Here is a 19370-nt window from a genome sequence, read left to right on the forward strand (position 1 = left end):
TATCTGTATGGGCGGAAATTCACCATAGTGACGGACCATAAGCCATTATTAGGGTTATTAAAAGAAGTCAAGTCAATACCCCCGATTGCATCAGCTAGAATCCAACGCTGGGCGTTGCTACTGGCGGCGTATAGATACGTTCTGGAGCACAGACCGGGAACACGAGTAGCAAATGCAGATGCTTTGAGCAGACTTCCCCTCCCGGACACTCCGCCGCAAATACCAAAAGTAGAGGAGACAGTAATGACTCTAAATTTTTTGGACATCCTACCAGTAGACGCACAACATATTCGGTTGTGGACGCAAAAAGACCCAGTTTTAGCCAAGATGAAGCATTTACTGCTAACAGGGGAACTGGAAAGACCAGTGGAGCCCCAGATGCACCCATACTGGAGCAGAAGGGACCAAATGACCGTAGAAGACGGTATCCTATTATGGGGAGCCCGGGTAATAGTCCCAACTCAGAGCCGTCAGGCAATCTTAACTGAGTTACATCACGGACACCCAGGGGTGTCTAAAATGAAGATGCTAGCTTGAAGCTACGTTTGGTGGCCAGGTTTGGACACAGCCATAGCGCCCTTGGTACGTCGGTGCCAGGAGTGCCAACAGGGGCAAAGAGTGCCACCAGCGGCGCCTTTGCACCCATGGGAATGGCCAGGCAGACCGTGGACCCGCCTGCATATTGACCACGCCGCGCGTTCATGGACTCAATGTTTTTGGTGATAGTGGACGCCCACTCCAAATGGTTGGACGTCCACCGGGTAAACGCGGCAAGCACAGCATCGACAATTGAAAAGCTCAGGGCCTCGTTTGCAACACATGGACTTCCGGAGGTATTGGTGTCGGACAACGGAACGGCATTCACAAGTGGCGTCAATTGACACAAAGCTCTCCCGCTGGCTGTTTGATTACAGGACCACACCGCATTCCACAACGGGCATACCGCCAGCTGAACTCTTAATGGGAAGGCGGCTGCGAACGAGGCCGAGTCTCCTTTTCCCAAATTTAACAGGGAAAGTGGAGAAACAACAGGAGGCCCAACGCAGGGGCATGATAATAGTCGGCAGCAGAGACATTTCCAGGTGGGGGCACCGGTTTGGGTCAAGAATTATGGGAATGGACCAAAGTGGGTCAAAAGCACGTTAGAGTCCCAAACAGGGCCCATATCCTATGAGGTTTCGATAGGAGGTAAGCTGCTGAAGAAACACCTAGACCAAATAAGGGCAGTGGAACCACACCTGGAGGCAGGTGAAGCAGGACCGACTCAAGCTGGGATAGCCCAGACGGAAAGGATACCCACACCCCAGCCCCGAGCAATTTCTCCAGACCCCGTCATCCAGTCGTCAGAGACGGAGATGGACATGTTCGATGAGGCCGCCGCGACACCTCTCCCCAAGGAGGAGGAAGAACAACTTCCAAGGAGGTCGTCAAGGAAAAGACGGGCACCTATAAGGTACACCCCGCCCACTTTGGAGAACGACCCGGCGGACGACACAGAGGTGACAGACCCAGACACGAGGAGCAGGAAGAAGCTCCGAGGAATGCCAGCTGGCAGGTATTCCTCGGACCTTTTTGGGGGGGGGGGGGGGGGGGGGGGGCGGTGTAATGAACTCCAATTGGCTTTATAGGTTGGCCAATTGGAGTATGAGCTCCCTCAATGATAGCTCATTGAGGGGGCCCATATAAGCACCTGTGTAGGCTTTGTGAGCCAGTCTTAAGTTGACTGGACTGCTAGCAGCAGTGTTTGTAGCTGCTCCTGTAATATCGTTATTGTAAATAAATATTGGTGTGGTGACGGAACTCCTGCCTCCCGTGGATTACTACATCTTCCGTGCCTTCTTTTGCGTGGACGTTCCTACCCTACTTCGCTGGCAGCCGTGGTCTCGTTCACTGCCAGCATTGCTCCCCCTTGCAGGTTGTGGTGGGGAGAGGTGTGGTGGTGCCAGCTGCAGCCGCATGGAAAGAGCAGGAAAATAGGATTAAATTATAGAGCTGGGAATGGAAGCAGACGCGATGGACTGAATGGGTTCCTTCAATTAAAACCATAAAATGTACATAGTTTAGGACCAAGAAGCAGCACTATACAAGCGAAATATGCATATATTATTCTATTTACTTAAAACATACTTTTCATCTTACATTGATGCTATTTTCCATATATTACATATAATATTAAATAATAACACCATCAGCAGCACAGGCAGTAAACACATTTCCAGATATGCCAATTTTCATAGTAAATTGGTCAACAGTGAGCATTGATAGAAATTAATATTGTTTTGTTAAAAACCAAAGATTTAAATTTCATTAAGATTGTTGACCTGAATCTGTCATTACAAAATTATTTTATAAAATTCTTCAGATCTAAAAAATATATGCAGTGGAAGTAAAATGCTGCGAGAATAAATCACTGAATATATTTGCTCTGTACTCTACAGTGCTACTCCAACTTAAAAATAAGTCATTGCCTGTTGTTAGCTGAACAAAAAAAATCTCTTTCAGAAGGAGTTGATATCTCAATGTTAAAATATGTCAGAACAGAATTAGTCTATTCAAACCCTTGAGCCTGTTGCACCATTTAATCAGACCGTGGTTGATTTGTATCTCAACTCCATCTGCCCCCCTTGGGCCTGTGACCCTTAATATCCTCTTCTGATAAAACTATCAGTCTCAGTTTTGACATTTTCAAATACCGTTTAGATAGGATAAAACTCTGAACTATCTGTCTCATCATTATGTTATCAAACTAGATCCTAAAAATTGTCTACTCCACCAGAAAATTCATAATTCCCAAATACCTCCTTGAATATTGACTTGAAACATTGGCCTTTTATCATGGAGACAGGTTTGGAAGCAATACTGGGTGGAAAATTAGAGAATCCATGTCAGGGTGGCACCCTTTTGCGATTTAATCTCTACTTGATTTTGCAGCTGGTGGGGAGGCCTGGCTGACACCAGCTACCTGCCCGGCAGCAGCAGGTAGCTAATTTAGCTCAATTAATTCCCCATTTGGTGACGCTGCTGCGGACCGCTTTACGAAAGATGGGCCACGACAAGGTCTTGATGATCTCAACAAAATACAACCCACAGACTGTTTCTATCTCCATAACTGCTGCTGAGTATTTCCTGCTTTTATTATGGGGCTAAGTTTCTGTTGAGACTAAGCTCAGTAGTTTTACATGCGTCCCAAGTTATTCCGAGAAAGAAGGAGAAGTGGGTGCATGACACGGGTACAGTTTCTTTCAGCTCTCCCTTAGAGAAGATAAATAAAGATGAGCTGATGCTGCTTTGGCTTGCTGTTTGCTTCTTTATTAGTCATTAGTTTTACTGTGCATCTCAGCTTTGAATCTGCTGCCAAGACTTTGCAGGATGAATTCTGGCTGTGTACATTTTGCTTTGTATTGGGCATGGGTCGGGTCGTATTTATTAGGTTGTCATGGAGAGATTGCATGGTGTGCAACAGAGCGTTGTGCAGGCCAGCAGAGGGTATGTACCCAAGGTTGTCGTGTATACTTTTATCTCTTAGTCTTGCAGGTTGAAAGGAAGGCCAAAGCTTTTAGATGTCCCTATTTTCTAACAGGAGACATTCAAATCACAGGATCCTGACAAAGTTAACATGGCAATGCAGTTTGAGAAGTCAGGTTTTTTGGCAAATTTCTCAAGGCAGCATTGGAGTAATAGACACATTACTTTTTGACAAGGGTTAAAAATAATTATTTTTTCACTGCAATTAACTATCAACCCTAAAGGCCCATGAAAACAAAATGAAGTTCAACGATTTATTAATGCACTTTAAAATCTGGTTTCAGTCTCCAGGTAACGGAACCATACATGGGTCTCAAGTCTGCACACGGTCTCAGCGTGGTCACCAGAGTAACTTTGTGTGAGTCAGTCTCCTAATAGATCAAATCCATATTCGCCATCCAATTAAAAACGATTGGTGGATCAAGTGGGAGGTTTAATAGGACATCTGGATGGCAGCCTCGCCCTGAGAGTTCAGTGCTGCTGAAGATGAGGGAGACCTCGGGGGCAGCCCCTCAGTGGTGATTAAGATGACCAAGTACGTGAAGGGCAACTCCTGCAGAAGAGTGCCTGTGGCCGCTCCTGGGCTCCATTGAACATTGTGGCCCTGATGCTGCCAACTAATTCTGCCACGATGACTTCCCAGAGAGAGGCCATCTCTGTAGCTTTGCCTAGTTCCCAATACAATGGGCATGCTGGTACAAAATCGCCCTGGTTGGGTCCTTAATTGGCTTCATTGCCTGCCCATCTTTATTGATCATGCTGCTAATTCCCATGGCTGCCCGCCTTTTGGACAGGTTGCCTGGAGGTGAATGGGGTTTTCTGCTGTTTGCCCCCAACCCCCCATTTCCAGACTGTCTCCACTAGACTGGGGGGTTCAGCCCCAGGGTTCAGAATCTCATGTGCAGTGCTTTGTTGCTACAGTTCTAGTTTTTGAAAGCTAGAAATCTCAATAAATTATTGATTCCATAACTTTTCCATAGGTAGTTCAGTTACACTAACTAATGATTTATTATCTATTGCTTCAACTGCTATGGTCAATGGATGAATACAATCCATATTGAGGGTATTCTCAAACTAATAACCTTACAACTCAAAGACATGGGGCGCGATTCTCCGCTCCCCAGGCCGGGTGGGAGAATCGAGGGAGGGCCGCTCTGGCATCCCCCACTATTCTCCCCCCCCCCCCCCCCCAATCGCTCGGAGAATCGCCGCTCGCCGTTTTCCACGGCGACCGGTGATTCTCCGGCCCGAATGGGCCGAGCGGCCTGACGACTCCGACCTGTTCACACCGGCGTCAACCACACCTGGTCGCTGCCAGCGTGAACAGCGCACGACAGGTAAGTGTGGGGCCTGTGGGGGGCGGAGAGAAGATCGAGCACCACGGGCGTGCTCATGAGGGGACTGGCCCACGATCGGTGCCCACCGATCGTCGGGCCGGCGTCTCTAAGAGATGCACTCTTTCCCCTCCGCCGCCCTGCAAGATCAAGCCGCCACGTCTTGTGGGGCAGCGGAGGGGAAGACGGCAACCGCGCATGCGCGGGTTGCAGCCAGCCAACCTGCGCATGCACGGCCGACGTCACTTAGGCGCCGCCGGCCGCGTCATTTTCGGCGCGCCACCTTGACACAAGCAAGGCTCGGCGGCCGAGTTTCTCCCAACGCCGCTCCTAGCCCCCCCCGGGGAGAGGGGGGGGGGGGGAATAGAGGGCCGAGGAGCGGCCTCCGACGCCGGAGTGAAACACTCTGGGTTTCACTCCGGCGTCGGCCGTTGTGGAGAATCGCGCCCATGGTTTGGTACATACGTGGAGCTGTAAGAAACAAGGTGAAATTTTAACTCACTTAAAATCTAATCACTGACACAGTTAACATCAGGCCCAATAACTTAATTTTTCATAAATTATAACTTAATTTTACAAATGTAGCAGCAATTACCGTTCATCACAAAACATTAGCGTCCCGCAGAGAAAAGTCTGTTTTCTTTTTGGTTTTCTAGAATTCACAATAAAGTTGTTTTTTAAAAAAAGGGAAAATCTAAACTAAATGAAACCGAACCTATCCCAAAGTACAGACATTAAGCAAATATATTGCACCAATCTTCGGTTATTATTCTACATTAAAAGCTCTGTAGTCAGTGTTGTGGTAAAGTTGTTTAGTTATTATTCCAAACCAAAGCCCTCTGCGTTTGAAATAGCAATTGTTAGCTTCTGCTTGAGTTCCTTCTTATTCTTGTATGGAGGCAGGCAGAGTTGATTGAAACAGGTGTGGGCGACTGGTAACCTGTAGGGTCAGAAAGATGAACTTCAGAAAGGTGTATGCGCAAACTGAATAAAAATGATCCTTTCCTTATACTTATTACTCCAGATTCTGTTCTATTCTTGCCATGGTTTTTAAAAGGTAGATACAAAACAAGACATGTTGTAGATTGATCATTTCATTGGCACTAATACTCTTTCTTACGTGGTATTTGCACTCAGGTTCAGCATTATAGCAATGTAATTTCAGATTTGTAGCCACCTTAAACTTACATATTTTTTGAATAAATATTTTTATTCTCCTCGTTTTTCACATTTTCATCCAAATTTACACCCACCAACAAATTATCGACGGTAACAAATACAATATCAACCCCATGGCCAACAATTCCTCCCTCCCACCAAACAACCTTCAACATTTTAAATATAAGCATCAAAGAAAAGGATTCAGGAATCCACCATCCACCCATACATAGTCACCAACAACATGCACAGTCCAACTACCCCCCACCCCATGTTCGATATCATCCAATTCTTGAAAGTGCAAAATAAACAAAGTCCATGAATTGTAGAACCCTTCCGTCCTTCCCCTCAACTCAAACTTCACCTTCTCGAGTGTTAAAACTCCAACAGATCCCCCCGCCATGCCAGGGCACAGGGTGGAAAAACTGATCTCCACCCCAACAGGATCCGCCTTCGGGCGACAGTGAGGCAAAGGATAAAACATCTGCCTCTGCACCCACTTCCAACCCTGGCCGATCCGATACCCCGAATCTGGCCTCCAGAGGCCCCGGCTCAAGCCTCACATGTACTACCTTCAAAATTACCCTGAACACCTCCCTCCAATACCCCTCCAGCTTTGGACAGGACCAAAACATATGAACGTAGTTTGCAACTGCCTCCAGATTTTCAACATCGCTACTACTACTGGACTCCATGAGTATTTCGCCGGGGCCATTGGGAGTTGCGCAGTTGCCAACGCCCTCAGACCCGACCCCCTACACAGGCTGCTCTCCATTATAACCCACTGGGAGTCCCGCCCCCTCTAACCCAGCTCCTCACCTTCTCCGCGTTCGTCGCCCAGTAATAATATAGTAAAGTCGGAAGACCCAACCCCCTTGACTGCCGTCCTTTCTGCAACAGCACCTTCCTAATCCTAGCCACCTTAAACTTATATTGTAGGTCCAGACTTTGGTATCCTCTTAACGGCAGTGAACTGCAATAATTTTTAAAAAAACACTAAAGCAAGTGTTTTTGCCACTGAAACATTCCAGAAAGATCTGCTGAACAAACCCTACATACATAGCATCAAAGAGCGACTCAAGGATGGTGCAAGGTCAAAGCTTACAGTAGAATCCCAGTTGTTGGTATACTCACTATAATATTCAAACAAAGCAAAACATGTTGGACCTGTGGGCTTCAGCATGCACCAGGAAATGACCAGCTTTTCATAATTCCTAGAAAGCATTGTAGTAGCAAGGGCCATAGGCAATGCCAAGAGACTAGAGAAAAGGCCACAAAGAGCCATACATTGAACCAAACAGACCATATACAATAAATGCCTTCAAGGAATAAGAATGACCATCCTCCATCCCAGAAGAGACATTCACGATTGATAAACCAGAAAATGATACTAATGTGCAAAACGAGACAAAGAGTGATGAACACATGTTTCAAGTCAGTCATGTGGAAAACATAAAATCCATCAAATAGTCCAGAGTAAAATTCAAATTATCCATCTTACTAAGCGTGGTAAAAATTCATTATTGGCCAAGATTGCCACAGGGGAAATACAAGCTTTGCGAATTCTAAAAGACTGGTATCCACGAACGTGAAGGCTATGGCAAAACCTACGACTGTGAAACCTGCATGTACAATGGTTCTCTATTCCTAGTGCAGGATCATAGTCCTAAGTGCAAGTACAATCAAATCTCCAAGCCTAACCCTAATCTTCCTGGGTGTCACTGATATTCTATATCGTGGAAACTTAAGGCCCAGTGATTGCAGGTCGACTGGTATGTCGTGACCTCTCACTAGTAACAATCAATGGAATCAGTCAGACATCACAAGACAAATAACCTCAGAAACTACTCCTATCAAGGGCGGCATGTGGCGCAGTGGTTAGCACTGGGACTGCGGCGCTGAGGACCCGGGTTCAAATCCCAGCCCTGGGTCACTGTCCGTGTGGAGTTTGCACATTCTCCCCATGTCTGCGTACAATGCACCCTCACAACCCAAAGATGTGCAGGTTAGGTGGATTGGCCATGATAAATTGCCCCTTAATTGGAAAGAAAATAATTGGGTACTCTAAATTTATAAAATAAAAGAAACTACTCTTATCAGCTTGGTTCATGGACCCAATATTGAAATACCCAGAATGCTTCGATACAATTGGCAGTTTCAAGGGAGCTGCACATTACACTCGCAGATGAATGCAAATCTGTCCACTGATCCACCATGTAAGTGCAGTGTCCACATACAAGACAAATTGAAGGTCGAAGTGAACAAAATGGAGAAAGATGCATCATCAAAGGTGAACAAGGGCACACATATTACTGCAACTATTATGTTTCATAAAGAAGAATAGATTATTGAGAGTATGTCTTGAACCATGATGTCAGACAAATTACCCACATTAGAAGAGCTAAAATCTGAGATTTCCAGATGCAAAATTCTTCTCAAAGCTTGATGCAAAGCATGGTTACTGTTCCATACTTCTTGTGGAGAAGTCCCAAGAGCTTACTACATTTTGTATCCCATTCGGACGATATTGTTTTCAACAACTTCTTTCTAGGCTACCTGCTAGCCAGGCTCTTTCAAGCTCACATGGACCAGGGACCACAAAACTGTGAACCATTTTCGAAGGGTGGGCTCATTCAAGTCAGCATGACCATGAATACTTGAGACCATTTTAGCCTGAGGGGGATGAGCAAGACTCCAGAGAGTCATTTTTAAAGGCAGGCAGCTTGTCATACCAGAATCTTTGTGACCTGATATTCTTCAACAACTTCATCACTCACACATTGGCATAGATTGGACAAGAAGACTTACAAGAGAGACAATCTTTTGGCTGGGTATGAACACTGATACTGAAGTCATTGTCAAGAATTGAGACATGTCTAGATCAGAAGCCAATTCAGCACAAAGCACCACCGGTGCCATAGTAAATTCCTACCCATCCTTGGTCCAAAATTGCATTTGATCAATTTCATGTCCATAGTACAGACTTCATTGCCATTGTTGGCTACTTTACAAAGTACCCCATTACTTGACAATTGTATAGTACCTCAAGCACAGCTGTCACACACATTCCAATTGCTAGTTTCGGTTTATTTGGTGTGTATAGGGAGATCATTACAGATAACGGTCTGCAAATTATTGCTAAGCTATTTCAGGATATCTGAGAGAAGTGGATTATCAATCACACTACATTTTTTCCTCATTACCTTAGATCGGATGGCATAGCTGAACAAATGATTGATCTGATAAAATATCTAATTCTCAAATGTAGGCAGACCAAAATCTACATATTGCAATGTTATATCTGAAAGCAACATATTTAAAGCATAGCTATTCCATTACCAGCAGAGCTCATGTTTGGCAGACCAGTGCATGCCAATCTACTCTCTAAGAAATTAGAGATCAACTTTTGAAACGACAAGAGATGAAGATGTCCAATGTGCACGATAAAAATGCAGGTACAGAATTGCCAGGTTTACAGTTGAAAAAGCAAGTTAACATCCAGGATCCCATAGGAGACTAGTTTCTCTTATTTTTCTCTTTTTTGTCCAGCACAGACACAATGGTTTAAATGGCTTTAACTTTCCCAGACCCTCCCACCATCTCCAAAACTGCCTCCAATGGCCGAGGAAAACTCTACCCAAGTCTTGAAATATCAATATAAACTAAAACTACTTTTGACATTAAGTAAAAGATAATTAGAGAGCAATAGCTACATAGGGCTGAGGTACGATGTTTTAACTTGATCAACATGCTTAGGTGACATCAGAAGTATAGAGTTAAGGCTGAATTAGACTGAATCCCACTGCAACGTTATCAGCATTGTGCATTAAAAAAATGTATTCAACAGATACTTTATTTTAGGGTTTTGTAAGAATACAGGATTTCTGTAATAATTGTAACACTGAGTGACTACTTTCAATGACATTTTTGCAAAGATCAGAGCGAACCACTGCATTTTATTGAACTGCATTTGACCAATCGGACTCCATTCACCATTTAAACTGGCTGATTATGGAAAACCTTAGAGAGTATCTGTCTCAGCTGGGAGAATCACAACTCTGTGTATATGCCATACTGCATTTTCTATGTTGCACGCTTTTAGCACAATGCTGAGTAATCATTGTCTGAGGCTACAATCACAGATCATCTTTCAGTGGACTATTTGGGTTCACACCCTTTTCATACACTTGGAGTTATAGGTCATAAGTAGCCATGTTCTTTTCAGATTTAAATGTAGGAAAGACTGTAACAATTAGAAATTACAATAGAAGGCATCTTACCAGTCCGTGGGCACATCAATCTTCGTAATTTTAAAACTAAGATCAGCAAGTCCACCAACTGGAACTCGATCGCTTCCTGTAGTAAAATGTAGAAGTTGTTTCTGGAGCTCGAGACCAAATCCTAAAACCACATCCCAGAAGTATCTAGCGGAAAAAGATGGGAGCAGAAAATATCACAATATCATTTATATAGGGAGTATACATGCACTCACTCATTAAGTCAGGAGTGCGATCGCTCGATCGCTTCCTGTAGTAAAATGTAGAAGTTGTTTCTGGAGCTCGAGACAAAATCCTAAAACCACATCGCAGAAGTACCTAGCGGAAAAAGATGGGAGCAGAAAATATCACAATATAATTTATATAGGGAGTATATATGCACTCACTCATTTAAGCCAGGAATGCGATGGAATACTCTCCACTTGCCTAGATAAGTACGGCTCCAAAAACACTCCTTCCATCCCACCAGTGTCCCAGCTATCCTTATTTACAGATGCCCAAATACCCATGACCCGTCTAATAATGTAATTGCCAGTAAACCTCAACAATGTAAATTCCAATAATAGTGACAGGTAAATGAACACTTTTTTTTGGAAGCAGAACAATCTTTCAAACTAATTTAAAAGAAACAAAATACGTATTTTCACCTGCTATATACAACAAACCATTAATAGATTCCATACTCTGTCTGCTTTAAGCAAACCTTTTTTCTTCTTTACCATGTATAAATAATTAATAAATACAAAGCAATTAAAGGAGATATCGGTTTTCTATATCCTCATTACAATACAAGATGTCCCTCTTCTTCAAGTTTCTCTGGCTAGTGTCCTAGGCCTAACTATCTTCAGTGATATTTTTTCCATCATAAAGTCAAAGGTTTGCTGATGATTATATAATATTCAGCACCGTTCGTGCCACACAAGTGTCAGATAAAGATCATCTCCAACATGTGAGAATCTAACCATCGCCCCTCGACATTGAATGTCATTACCATCACTGGTAATGTCAGAGCATGTCAGAGGCTAGGAATGTTGTAGCGAGTAACTCGCCTCCTGACTGTCCCCAAAACGTGCCCATTCTCTTCAAGGCACAAGTGATGGAATACTCTCCACTCACCTGATGAGTGCAGCTCCAATAACACCAAAGAAGCTCAACACCACTCAGACAAAAGTCAGGATAGTGTGTGACTTGGAGGGGAACTTTCAGGTAGCAGTGTTTACACGCGTCTGCTGCCCTTGTTCTTCTAGATGATAGTTTGGAAGGTGTTACCTGAGGAGCCTTTATCTATTTTTCAAAAATTCATTCATGGGATGTGGGTGTTTCTGGCTGGGCTAGCATTTATTGCCCATCCCTAGTTGCCCTTGAACTGAGTGGCTTACTGGGTTCATTTCAGAGAGCCATTGCAGAGGGCATTTAAGATTCAACCACATTGCTGTGGACCCGGAGTCATAGGTTGACCAGATCAGGTAAGGATGACAGATTTTGTTCTCTATAGGGCATTACTGAACCAGATTTTTTACGATAATCAACAATGTTTCCATAGTCATCACTAGACTTTTAATTCCAGATTCTTTTAAATTTGAATTCAAATTTCGCCATCTGCTGAGGTGGGATTCGAAACCCGGTGACCAAAGCATTATCCCGGGTCTCTGGATTAGTAGCCCAGTGACAATACCACCACACCACGGCCTCCCCAGCTTTCTCACTCTATAAAAAAGCTTTGCATCAATCAGTTCACATTCCCAGGAATGTGTTGCTAAAAGAACTAAGAAAGTCTTCAAGCTCACTTTTCCTGCAGTAGGAGAGTTCGCTCTGACATTTTGATCAAGTATTTCTTTGAAACCCCAAGCTACTAGTCTAAATAATAAATAAAAATAAATAATCTTTATCGTCACAAGTAGGCTTACATTAACACTGCAATGAAATTAATTTGAAAAGCCCCTATTCGCCACATTGCGGCGCCTGTTCAGGTACACAGTGGGAGAATTCAGAATTCCCAGCTGGTACGGGAATTGAACCCACACTGCTGGTCTTGTTCTGCATCACAAATCAGCTGTCTAGCCTACTGAGCTAAACCAGACCCTCGCTTTAGTCTTGTATGTGCCACCTGGAAGTAAAAGTACCTCTTCTATGCATATCCACCTGTGTGATGAGGCTGGTTTTATCTTGTCTGATATTTCAGTGTATATACCAAACTATTTCCAACTCTTTGTTTGGCATCCTTTATAATGATCTTTATTATTGTCACAAGTAGGCTTACATTGCAATGAAGTTACTGTGGAAATCCCCTTAGTTGCCACACTCCAGCGCCACATATCAGTATGCGTTTACTCTGGGTGCTCTGGTTTCCTCCCACAGTCCAAAGATGTGCAGGTTAGGTCGATTGGCCATGATAAATTGCCCCTAGTGTCCAAAAAGGTTAGGTGGGGTTACTGGGATAGGATGGAGGTGTGGGCTTATGTAGGGTGCCCTTTCAAAGGGCTTGTGCAGACTTGAAGGGCCGAATAGCCTCCTTCTGCACTGTAAATTCTATGGCTCTATTCACTGTTCAGATTTGTTAAATGTATAATCAGTGCCAATTAGCCTTGAGGAATGTACTCTAAGTTTGGTTGCCACGTTGCAAAATTGCTGCTTTTCCATCACTGCCTATAACTTTTTTCAGCTCTTCCATTCTCTCTACCCTTCTCCTTTGTAATGTACCAAATTCCCTGGATTAAAAATTACTTCTGAAGGCCTAATGCGGTGCTGTAAGGCTCACCAAATTTTCTCTGCAACCACAGCCTTGAGATGTGGGATGGTTCCTGCATTAAATCTACTATGAAAATGTAAGTTGCTGTTCATTATGGCACAGAACCAATCATTATCTCACTAGACTCCCTCCTCCCTGTTGGCTCTAATTACCCCTGCTACAACACTTCTAGCTATAAATTAGCCCAAACTCAACCCACTAATTTGATGGCTCCGCAAAATAATTAGAGCCAGTCAGTAATTCTTCAATAATGGTTTAAACTCATTTCAACAGCAGAAAATAAAGCAAACAGACAAACTCTATAACACAGTAGGCACATTCCCACTGATTATAGCAAGGCTTTTGAAAATAAATCCACACTATTATCACAAACCATAATCCGGGTAACCAGAAGGTTGGTGGTTGTGTTTATAGTCTTATATTCTTCCTTATAGAAGGTCTATAACTTTATTGAACTAAGTGGCATGTAACTGCTCTCAGTTCAAGAAGTAAACTGCAAGCCTGAAAGTTAGGAATCAGAATCATAGAATGGTTTACAGAAAAGGAGGCCATTTGGCCTGTTCGTTCTATGTTAGGTCTATGTCAGCCCTCTTCAAGAGGTCCCAGCACCCTGCCCTTTCGTGTCGCCCTGCAATTATTTTTTTCTTAAATAATTATCCATTGTCTTTTGAAACCTACTTGAACCTGCCTCCACCTCACTCTCAGGCAATGCATTCCAGATCCTAACCTCGCACTACACAAAATCGGTGCTTTTTTCCTGTCGCCCCTGGTTCATTTACTGATCACCTTAATTCAGTGTCCTCTGGTTTTTGACCCTTTTGCTAATGGGAACAGTTTATCCCTGTCTACTTTGTCCAGACTCCTTATGATTTTGAACATCTCTCATCAAATCTCCTCTCAAACTTTTCTTCTTCAAAGAAATAAGTCCCAGCTTCACCATTCTGTCCTCAAAACTGAAGTCTTATCATCCCCAGAAGGTGAAAGAAGCCTCTTGGTTTAACTTTTTATCTGAAAGCAAGCACCTCCAACAGTGACACACTCCACCATCTGGCAACTTTGGAAGTAGATGTCCTAAATGCCATGTATGAATCTTAGTCCAGGGTAGTATTTCAACGTGCATTTTGTACCATCCTGTAAAAGTTCAAATTTGCCCCAGCAATACTGAGCAACTTTGTTCTAATTTTCTGAAAACGCGATCCAGATCTGGTTTAAAACTGACACCAATACAGAAAACTGTGTTTACGTAATTATAAAAAGAACTGGATTGCCTACCGTATTGTGGGGTCTATCTTGGAGTAACCCTCGTACTGCGTAATCTTCTGCAGCGCATAAATATCCAACTCGGGACTCCCACACACAAGAATTTCCACTTCTTCTGGGAGAAGCAACTGTGGAAGAACCAGCCATTTATTTTCATTTGCTCTGCACATTTGGAACCCAAAATTAAATTTTGCTGTCACGTCACTGTCAAAGAAATCAATCACGTTTTACCATGAAATGTTAGAGTCACAGAATCCCCGCAGTACAGAAGGAGGCCATTTAGCCCATCGAGTTCACATCAGCCCACTGAAACAGCACCCTACCTAGGCCCACAACCCACCCTATCCCTGTAACCCCACCTAACCTGCAGATCCCTGGACACCAAGAGACAATTTTAGCATGGGCAATCCACCTAACCTGCACATCCTTGGACTGTGGGAGGAAACCGGAGCACCCAGAGGAAACCCACGCAGACATGGGGAGAAAGTGCAAACTTCACTCAGACAGTCATCCAAGGTCAGAATTGAACGCGGGTCTCTGGTGCTGTGAAAAACGGACCTGCCGGTGATAGATGCTTGGAAGACACTCATGCAGCCTTAGCTAGAGTATTGCATTCAGTTTTGGGTGCTGAACTTTAGGAAAGATGTAAAGTCATTGGAGACGGGGCAGAAAAGATTCATGAGTATGGTTCCAGGGATGAGGAACTTACAGTATTGCTGCAAGGAAAAGAATAGTGTTGCTGGAATGGCACATCCCTGTTGGATGCCTGTTTTGACAGGGAAAGGGTCTATCATGCAACCCATTGCACAGTACTGTTATTTCCATACTGTCATGTGAAGGACAGATGATGCTTGCGAACTTAAGAAATGTAAAATTAATTTAATAGCTAGAAAAATTGAGTAGGTTGATAAACTGTTAGGTTGGAATTGTTGCAAGTGCGTTAACCTACACAGATTTTATAATACAATAGTAAGTAAATGGACACCGGCTTTTTATGTGTGATCTCGCTTATTTACTGAGAAAATGCTAATGGGTCATTGGTAGGATTGACCCACCAGAAGTGGTTGTGGGTTGTAAGCAGTCCTGAGAGTCCTCAACATTAAGTCCTATAAAGTCTCATGGTTTCAGGTCAAGCAAGTCCAAAGACACTTTCTGGCGTTTGTCGCTGAAGATATCTTCTTACATTGAATACCATTTGGAGGAAACACTGACTGAAACAAGGACAGAAAATGCAATTTTGTATCTTCAGTGTGCATTACCACAACTATCAATGACTGAATCTTCCAACTTCTGAAAATTAAGCCTGTGTCAGGTGGTAAGCTAATCAGCTTTGGAAAATATGATTGTGTCCTCAGATTTTTGTTGATAAGATCATTGGTAGGAGGAACCACTGCATAGTACTTGTGAAGCAGAATGAGGATATCCATTTGTGCAATGTAGCGTGATCACTGTGCAAAGGGAGCAAATAATTCCCCCAAGTTGGCTGAGTTAGTTTTAATGTATTTATTTTTCAGAATGTGAGTGGAAACTGCAGAGGCACTGTTCATAATTTTCCAGTCTTCCTTATTGGACTGGAGAATTGCAAATGTTGCACCTTGTTCAAAAAGGGTGTGAAGGTAAGTTTAGTGACTACAGGTCAGTCAGTTTAACTTCAGACAAGGCGAAACTACTCAAAACAAAATTAAAAGTCACATGGATAAATCAAAACCAGCATGGATTGTTGAGGGAAAACAGTGTTTAACTGACTTGCTTAAGATTTTGCCTGTGGTCACATAGTCAACAAAGGTAGTGTTGTTGATGTGGTGCACATGGATCTCCAAAAGGTATTTAATATAGTGCCATGCAACAGACCTGTGAGCAAAGTTATGAATTAAAAGGGACACTAGCAACATGGAAATTGGCTGAGTGTCAGGAAACAGAATAGGGATTAAAGGATGCTTTTTGAGCTGGAGGAAGGTTTGCAGTGAAGTTCCTCAGGGGCCACTGTTGGGACCCTCATTTTTCCCAATATATTGATAACCTAGACTTGGTGCACAGCACACAGTTTCCAATTTTTGGGGTGATACAAAACTTGGAAGCACTGTGATCTGAGGGAGGATGGTGTAGAACTTCAAAAGAACCTATACAAGCTTCCCATACAATACTATGGGAAATGTGAAATGATTCATTTTGTTATGAAGTACATGGACATAAAATGAAGGATACAACACAATAAGGGGGGTGGAGTAGAGGGACATTTGGTGCATACATCTTTAATGCCGGCAGTATAGATTGAGAGAGCAGTTAATAAAATATACAGTATCCTAGGCTTTATTAGTAGGGGGAAAGTGCAAGAGGAAACTGGTTATGCTAAAATTGTGTAAGACTCTAATTCGGAAGACACTCATGCAGCCTTAGCGAGAGCATTGCATTCAGTTTTGGGTGCTGGACTTTAGGAAAGATGTAAAGTCATTGGAGACAGGGCAGAAAAGATTCATGAGTATGGTTCCAGTGGTGAGGAACATCAGTCGTGAAGACAGATTGGAGAAACTCAGACTATTTTTCTTGGAGAAAAGAAAGCAGAGAAGGTTTTAAAATCATAAGGGGTCTAAACAGACTACATAGGGGTAACTGTTCTCACTCATGGAAGGATCGAGAATGAGGGAAACAGATTGGCAATACAAGCAAAAAGTGACAGGAGGAGGGCAGCACGGTGGCCTAGTGGTTAGCACAACCGCCTCACGGCGCTGAGGTCCCAGGTTCGATCCCGGCTCTGGGTCACTGTCCGTGTGGAGTTTGCACATTCTCCCCGTGTCTGCGTGGGTTTCGCCACCACAATCCAAAAATGTGCAGAGTAGGTGGATTGGCCACACTAAATTTCCCCTTAATTGGAAAAAATAATTGGGTAATCTAAATTTTTATTAAAAAAAAAAAAAAAAAAGTGACAGGAGGAAAAAGCTTGCCACACAGAGTGGTGAAGATCTAGAATGCACTACCTTAAAATGTGGTGGATGTCGGTTCAATCGAGACATTCAAAAGGGAATTAGGCTGTTAGCTGAAAAGGAAGAATATGCAGGGCTACAAGGAGAAGGTGGGGAATGTGACCAGGTTAATTGACCAATGGGCTGAATTGTCTCCTTCTGTGCTGTAACAATTCTGTGAATTTGTGATGAAGGGGTCTCTTGTAAGGCAGGTATTTATTATTCATCCTTTGCGGTCCATGAGATGTTAGTGGGCCTCCTTCTTGATCCTCCATCAGTGCCAAGGTACTCCCACAATGCTATCAAGTAGGTACACAACAACAGTGAATGAACAGTCATGTATATCCAACTCAGGGTGGTGTGATTTGGAGGTGGTCGTGAAGGTCTCAAGGTCATGAGGCGCAGACAAAAAAATCAAACAAGATCAGACTAATTTACAGAACATGAAGTTACAGATTATATTTTGTAAGACTATGATTCAGTTACAAATAGAGTTTAGCAGCCAAACTGGAAGAGTTAAGATTGGAATTAAGTAACTAGAATGATTAAGGATATGACTAGGTCAATGGACACATTCTTTAAGGTCATTCAGGAGAGCAAAGGAACTGGCACTATGATGGTTTAATTAGAAGAGGGGGTGTTTTAAAAAAGAAATTTAGAGTACCCAATTAGTTTTTTCCAATTAAGGGCAAATTTAGCGTGGCCAATCCACCTACCCTGCACATCTTTGGGTCGTGGGGGCAAAACCCACGCAAACACGGGGAGAACGTGCAAACTTCACACGGACAGTGACCCAGGGCCGGGATCGAATCTGGGATTTCGGTGCCATGAGGCAACAGTGCTAACCACTGTGCCACCGTGCTGCCCATTCAAGGGTCTATTAATGATAAACATGGGAGTTGCCTGGAAAACTCCAGAAGCTCATGGGTGCCATTTTGCATGACAAAAAGTTGAACGGTCCGGGGTGTATTCTGTTCTTGTGCAAAGTTCAAACAACGTCCTTACACTAACCATGAGTAAATAATTTATAATGGCACTTTAGTAAAATTGCTTGAATTTGGGAGGAGTATAATGAACTTTGGTAAATTAATATTTTAACAATCTTTTATATTATTCCTTAAGAGACCTATGCAGGTTAGAATTACAATAGCAGACACAGATTAATTTAGCAAGGTGAAGGAGAGATATTTCTAACTCCAGGAGATCAAAGTCAGATGACACAACTGAGCTAACTTAAGCAGCAGAGATATCAGGACAAATATAACCACTGGCGGCAATGGCAATCTCAAAAGGGTGTAATTATTCTTCATTGCTACCCAGGAATTATAGAGTTCTTAATGCAGTTTAGTGACTACTGAGATGTTTCTGTGAAGCGGAGAGCCACCTTGCAAAGCTAATAATCACTTTCTATTCCAGTTTAATTACAATAATGTATTAGAAAATGTAACCATATGGCATTTAAGTAATGTATTGTGCAGCACAAGTGTATAATACAGTGCAAAAGCCTGGAATTTTCTTGCAGAATGTCTTTATACCAGTGCCAGTGCAGATCTTTTTGATGGGAACGCGCACCTTCTCAGTTGTCCATTATCCCCCAAGCCTGATGTTAGCAGACATACAGCTCCACCTTTCTCTTTGCTTCTGATCTTCAAAAGCCTCCTACAAACTTTTGGAGTATCTCCTCGTTTCCTCCTCTGTTTGGATCACCAGAGCTCACAGAAGAGTGGCAGGTGATGGCTTGTCATCAGAAAGGTGTGATAACAGTTCAGGCCGATACGGAGTCACAGGATTTCGGAAGGATTTCAGCAGTAACAATTTTATTTTAGTCATACATGTTTCGTATTTTCAAATACGAATTAGTAAAACTTGGGAGGTCATTCCACGGCCATCAAGGCCAAGGTTTTCAGCAGGAGGGATAAAGGTTATTTTCCAGTTTTTTTTTTTGCTGGGTATCATCAGTATTCAACACTGCTAGCTTCAGAATAAAGTTCCTCTCTTTTCTGGCCTAACAACAGTCTTACTATCAACATCAAAAATGTAACAAGAAAGGTGGGAAAATAGGTGCATTAAATCCAGATGAGTCCATGTTAATAGTTGAAAGCAACAC

General features: G+C 43.1%; 1 protein-coding gene across 2 annotated transcripts in view; it reads right to left on the reverse strand.

Annotated features, from left to right (window-relative positions):
• Positions 1–5114: 5114 nt before the first annotated feature.
• hectd2 (HECT domain containing 2) overlaps positions 5115–19370 on the reverse strand; it is a 139567-nt gene continuing 125311 nt past the window's right edge. For both annotated transcript variants that reach the window (XM_038773601.1, XM_038773600.1), the window contains 3 exons: positions 14316–14431; positions 10298–10441; positions 5115–5799 (listed from right to left, as the gene is read on the reverse strand). In XM_038773601.1, coding sequence (XP_038629529.1) covers positions 5679–5799; positions 10298–10441; positions 14316–14431 — 381 coding nt within the window. In that variant the 3' untranslated portion in view covers positions 5115–5678. The remainder of the gene's footprint in view (positions 5800–10297; positions 10442–14315; positions 14432–19370) is intronic.

This window comes from Scyliorhinus canicula, chromosome 16 (assembly GCF_902713615.1).
Source record: "Scyliorhinus canicula chromosome 16, sScyCan1.1, whole genome shotgun sequence".
Taxonomy (NCBI): Eukaryota; Metazoa; Chordata; class Chondrichthyes; order Carcharhiniformes; family Scyliorhinidae; genus Scyliorhinus; species Scyliorhinus canicula.